General features: G+C 43.4%; 1 protein-coding gene across 9 annotated transcripts in view; it reads left to right on the forward strand.

Moving 5' to 3' along the window:
* Window positions 1-5,605, forward strand: part of ntng1a (netrin g1a) — a 90,997-nt gene extending 85,392 nt beyond the window's left edge. For all 9 annotated transcript variants that reach the window (XM_081696550.1, XM_081696551.1, XM_035531199.2 and 6 more), the window contains one exon: window positions 3,982-5,605. In XM_081696550.1, coding sequence (XP_081552676.1) covers window positions 3,982-4,229 — 248 coding nt within the window. In that variant the 3' untranslated portion in view covers window positions 4,230-5,605. The remainder of the gene's footprint in view (window positions 1-3,981) is intronic.
* The last annotated feature ends 395 nt before the right edge of the window (window positions 5,606-6,000 follow it).

Below are 6,000 nucleotides of genomic sequence, written 5' to 3' on the forward strand. Positions count from 1 at the left end.
TATTTGTTAAACAACCGTGTCGAAAGACACATCCTGTGGTCGTGGAAAAGATGCTAATCTGTTTCAGAAGGATCAAATTATTGGCATGCATCAAGCAAAGAAAACATCTAAGGAGATTGCTGAAAGTATTAAAATCGGGTTAAGAACTGTCCAACGCATTATTAAAAAGTGGAAGGACAGTGGGGAAACTTCATCTTCGAGGAAGGAATGTGGTCAGAAAAAAATCTTGAATGATCGTGATCGGCGAGCATTTAAACGTGGTTAAATCAAATTGTAGAAAAACAACAAGAAAACTCAGAGATATGTTTAATAGTGAAAGTAAGAGCATTTCCACACACACAATGCGAAGGGAACTCAAGGGATTGGGACTAAACAGCTGTGTAGCCTTAAGAAAACCACTTGTCAGTGAGGTTAACCGGCAAAAATGGCTTCAATTTGCTAGGTAACAAAGATTGGACTCTGGAGCAATGGAAGAAGGTCATGTGGTCTGATGAGTCCAGATTGACCCTGTTCCAGAGTGATGGGCGCATCAGGGTAAGAAGAGAGGCAGCTGAAGTGATGCACCCATCATGCCTAGTGCCTACCGTACAAGCCTGTGGGGGCAGTGCTATGATCTGGGGTTGCTGCAGTTGGTCAGGTCTACGTTCAGCAATGTTATGTGCCCAAAGACTGAGGTCAGTTGACTACCTGAATATACTGAACGACCAGGTTATTCCATCAATGGATTTTTTCTTCCCTGATGGCACGGGCATATTCCAAGATGACAATGCCAGGATTCACTGGGCTCAAATTGTGAAAGAGTGGTTCAGGGTGCATGAGACACCATTTTCACACATGGATTGGCCACCACATAGTGGTGACCTGAACCCCATTAAAAATCTTGGGATGTGCTGGAGATCTCCCATGATCTCCCATCATCAATACAAGATCTTGGGGAAAAATTAATGCAACTCTGAAACTCTGGACAGAAATAAATGTTGTGACATTGCAGAAGCGCTATATATATATATATATATATATATATATATATATATATATATATATATATATATATATATATATATGTATGTGTGTGTGTGTGTGTGTGTGTGTGTGTGTGTGTGTGTGTGTGTGTGTGTGTGTGTGTATGTGTATGTGTGTGTGTGTGTGTGTGTGTGTGTGTGTGTGTGTGTGTGTGTGTGTGTGTGTGTGTGTACTCTGTAGTCCATCCCCTTCCAGCCGACACAGACCTGTGTGGATTTTTCTCCATCTGTATGCAGATTTGAGTATGCAATTAAAACTCAAATCTCTCATCAAATACCTACCCATTCTCTCTTCGGCAGCACCTAGCCTGCTAACGCTCTCAATAAATATTATCCTTCATATCAAAAGCAAACCTAATAAACCGCCCAATTTATTCGTGACTCAGGGTCTGTTTATACACACTCAAATTGTCAACATGATGGCCTGGATAGGGGCAGGGAGGTGGAGGAAGCATACCTGTGGCCCCGCCCCCCAGCGAATGCCCCATTGTTCCCATTGAGATTCCAGAACATCAAACATGAGTGTCTGCTTTCTGCACTGTCTTCTTCCCTTTAATAGCTTTGAAAGGGCGTTTAGGTGCTCGTTTAAATCACAGCTCATGTTTCGCAGGCAAAGTGGCCCTCCCCACCTCAGAGCCGAGAGCTGTGAGGCAGGTGGAGGTTAAAGTGTTTACAAGACGAGCGAGCAGGGCGGAAGCGTAGAAAGCCGCAGGGCCGGAGGAGTTTACAGCTCCAGTGTCTGCGCTTTTTGGAGAATAAGGAGGTCTGTTAGTTCTCATCACGGTCATAAATCATAGTGGAGACTCTCTCAGCCTCAGCTCCTTTTCACTAGGCATCAGGGGACATCAAGCACCAAGCAGAGCTGGCAGAAAAGGAGAGAGAGAGAGAGAGAGAGAGAGAGAGAGAGAGAGAGAGAGAGAGAGAGAGAGAGAGATACAGTTAAAAAAGGAAGAAAGAGAAAAGGAGAGGGACAGCTAGGGTGACCCCAGATCTAAGCTCGGAGTAAATGCATTACCCACGAACCTGTAGGTCTTACAGTGCTTGCTTCAAGGAATGCATATGGAGAGCGCTTTCTCCAAAGAGAAAGCCCAAAGGGATCCGATCAATGCGTTCTCCTTCTTTCAAACGAGATTTGCTCTCATATTCGTTCTAGGGGCACAATCCCTTCGTTAACTCTTTCTTTTTACTGATTCGTAGTCCTCTTCTGCAACAGTTTGGCATTGACATTTCCAGTCAAAACACTCAATAATTTCCCCACCCTGATTTGGTCCCTAGTTTAAACGCCAGGGAATAAAATATAAATGGGAAGAGTTGGTGGGTCATAGATACCAAAACAGCAGTCGGCAGAGTTACCAGTACAACTGCCACAGTGCCATTATTGTCAGGCTTTGTCTATTCCTATTTTTAAGACAAAGCAAGAAAAAATGTAAAAAGCAAGGAAAGTGCTAAAGGTGAAAAAAAAAGTGGATGTTTAATTAATAAAAACCGCATGTCATAACTGCATCATTACCCTTAAGGTAAAACATGTCAGTCTAATTAAATCACTCGACTGCTCTCGCCTATGTCCCAGACACTAACGAATCTCAGACAGTAACGAGTTTCCCTAATTGGCACAGACTGTAAATGAGCATGGTGTAATTCGAACAGGGGATCACATAGGGTGGGCCCACCTGGGGAGTGCGCTATATGTGTGCCACTTTCTTGGTGTTCGTGTGCAATGCACCATGACAGAAAGGTCTGTACCAAAGAGGCAGCAGTGATAAACACAGGCCGGGGAGTCACGCAGTGGCCAGGACGAAGTCTGCATCCGCCACAGTGAACGTACAGAGGGACTAGTGCAGCAGACCCTAGGCTGCCTCATCAGTCTGAGGGCGATGGCTACACCTCCTTGCTCCTCGTCTTCCTCATCGTCCTGGAGGCCATGCATCCCCCAGAATAGCTCAGATGCAGCCATGGAACAGATGCTGTCATAAACATTGCTTCTTTATGCTGCAATAAAGCTACTACTCAGTCTGGGGAGAGAAGAACTGCATTTGACTCTCGGTAATCATTGGCCTGTATTTCATGTGCCGTCAGTGTTTCTTGTTTTGGGGTTTTTCCAAAGACCCAGCGTTGCTTGAGAAGGTTCGGCATGACTGCAAATGTCATGACTGCAAATGAAAAAGAATCTATGAGAAATAACACACAAAATCTATAAATACACACGAAGACTTTAACCAACCTGCACTTTGAGTTGCGAAAGATTAGCAGGTTTTGTGCCAGCATCTTTTCTGGCTGCTCAGCGCTAGTCAATCTCACACATTAGATAAGATAGAATAAGTCTTGGTAACACGACTGGTTGCAGGGAGAGACTCAACTGGATAATTTGTGCTTCATCTGAGCGGGAAGAAGGATGGTTCACTGTTTAGTCAGGTGGAGTAGACAAATAGTGTGCACCAGTATGCACCAGTTCACAGTGCAGAGTACCTGGAACCACAAAGAGGCAGACGTTGGGAAATGTTAGAGAAGATGACCCTTAGCCTAAGCCTGACCGTGACCCTAACAGCGGACAGTCTTACATTAAAGTTTTAAACATGTTCATGTTGAGCAAGTCAGGTACTGCAAACCTTTTTTTTTCAAACTCTTTTTCAAATTCCATTATTGCTGATATTAGATTTTCCATTCTGTTATGCATTTCAATCAATATTCACTTACCTACACAATTTATTGACTGTTTCCTGCTGTTTTCTGCTGTGAATGTGTATGTGATATCTAGAAATAGAGATGTAGTCACATAACATTGGGAAAGTGTGTAATTAGAGAGAGTGTGTGTGTGTGTGCGTGCGTGTGTGTGTGTGTGTGTGTGTGTGTGTGTGTGTGTGTGTGTGTGCGTGCGTGCGTGCGTGCGTGCGTGCGTGCGTGCGTGCGTGTGTGTGTGTGCATGTTCCGGCACTTATCTCTCTCCCTCTCTCTGTCTTAGCCCGGGTGTGTGACAATGAGCTCCTGCGCTGCCAGAACGGTGGCATGTGTGTGAACAACGTGAGATGTCAGTGTCCAGCGGCGTACACAGGCCTGCTGTGTGAGAAGGTCCGGTGCGAGGGTGAACCGGGCGGCTGTGGGGACAGTGATACTGCCCATGCTGCACTCCCACCCTCCCTCGTCCTCCTCATGCTGTCTCTCACCGGTGTCCTGCTCCTGACCCAGGCCTGCTGGGAAACGACACCCTGAGACATAGAGATGAGCACACACATACACTCACACACGCACAAACATTCACACACGCACACACGCACACCTTCAGATGCTCAGCTTTTACTATGAGAAACGAGAAAGCGCACCAGAACCCCACGGGCACGCCTGACTGGCCAGGCGGAACGTGTCTGAAGTCAGAGCAAAACTTAACCGGTCTGAGAGGATGACAAAAATTATGATACACTATTTAAAAAAGAGTATATATGTTAAAAGTTGATTAAAGTATTGCAAAACTTTAAAAAGAGTTACGAGCAAAAAATTCCAGATGTTATTTAAAGAATCTATCTCAGTATTTGCTAAATGAAACGTGTTAGCAGAAGGAGGACAGTGGACTAAGCCATAGCAGAAACTCTGACTCCGCCCACGAAGAGAGAGAGGACGCCAGATTCACGTTTTCCAGTCACCATGGTAACAGGGGTTGCGGTCATTCGCTAGTGGAAACAAGTGATGCCAGCTGCCCGTCTGTCGCTTTCGACTCTCCCCATGGCTAGACTGCTTTTTTGGCTATTCTCACCCAGAGTGATGGAGAACTGTCCAAATCATATGGACCAGCATTTGCAAAATACTAAAAACAAACAAAAAAAAAACAAAAAAAAACAAAAAAAAAACCACACACACACAAAGCTGAAAGAGTCATAAGAAGAAACCTAAACATTCTTTTCTGTCAGTGCATTGTGGATAAAAGGAAATTCATTCAGACTGTCATATTGGACCTGTACTCAAAGCAAGTTCTTCACCCTCTCCCTCCACAGCGTCCCCGACACGTCCCCCGTGCCAGTCACCTAGGTTTCGGTGAATGATCTCTTTGTACCCCTCGATGGTCGAATGTTTTCCTTGGTTTTCTTTTCTGGTCGATGTCAGTGAGGCACGTGTGTGTTAGCCCTCTACTCTCCAGACAATAATCAAGCAGTCCATGAAGTCTGAGCTAACCGCTACCTGGCACACTCCTCATCGGGGTTCACGTAAACAGGCAAAGTGCTTAGAAAATCATCAGTGTATTTAATTTTTGTATTGACAAAGAAGTTTATTTTCTTGACAGAGCAGAAATATTGTAGTACATAATTTTTTGTATTATTATTACTATTATTCACATTATTGCTGAACTGTGTTTAAGAGAGATGTGCTTGGTAAATGAAGGTAAAAAGATGAAATGAATAAGGTTTCATTTTTCTTTTTAATTTTTCTTTTTGGTTGTGCAGTTTCCTAAGTATTGGCAACGTGCTGGCATCAAAGAATATCAGTTTACATAATGCTAAAGTGTAACAAAATCCCACCAAAGGACATTCTAAATGTTTTCTTGTTGCTTTAACACTGAAAACTTTAAGTGAATAAAAGTTTAAAAAGACCTTTTAGGGCTGGTGCAACAGATTGTGTGTCATTTATTTCATGACCCAGGAGAATCTTAATCAGGGCTTTATTCTGGCATAGAAAAGTAATTATTTACACTAATAACACATGCATAGAAATTGCATAACTGACAGAATGTATGGTGTATCTTCAATAACAATTTATCTTCAGCCCAGGGCTGATTTGTTTCAGTGCAGTGCATTGTGGGTTGGGTAGGATTAAATATTAACGGGCATTGGCATCCTGCTGCGAACTTGGGTTATAAAGTTACCTGTCAGGCAGGAAAACTCTTCAACTACTGCACTATATCCACCACCTTTTACCAAACTATTTCTGTACAAAGCATTTTACACAAGTATTTTAGTCTATTGTCCATATGTTATTTTATGTTAATTATCAT

The sequence above is a fragment of the Electrophorus electricus genome, chromosome 14 (genome assembly GCF_041902795.1).
Source record: "Electrophorus electricus isolate QZ-2024a chromosome 14, ASM4190279v1, whole genome shotgun sequence".
Lineage (NCBI taxonomy): Eukaryota > Metazoa > Chordata > Actinopteri > Gymnotiformes > Gymnotidae > Electrophorus > Electrophorus electricus.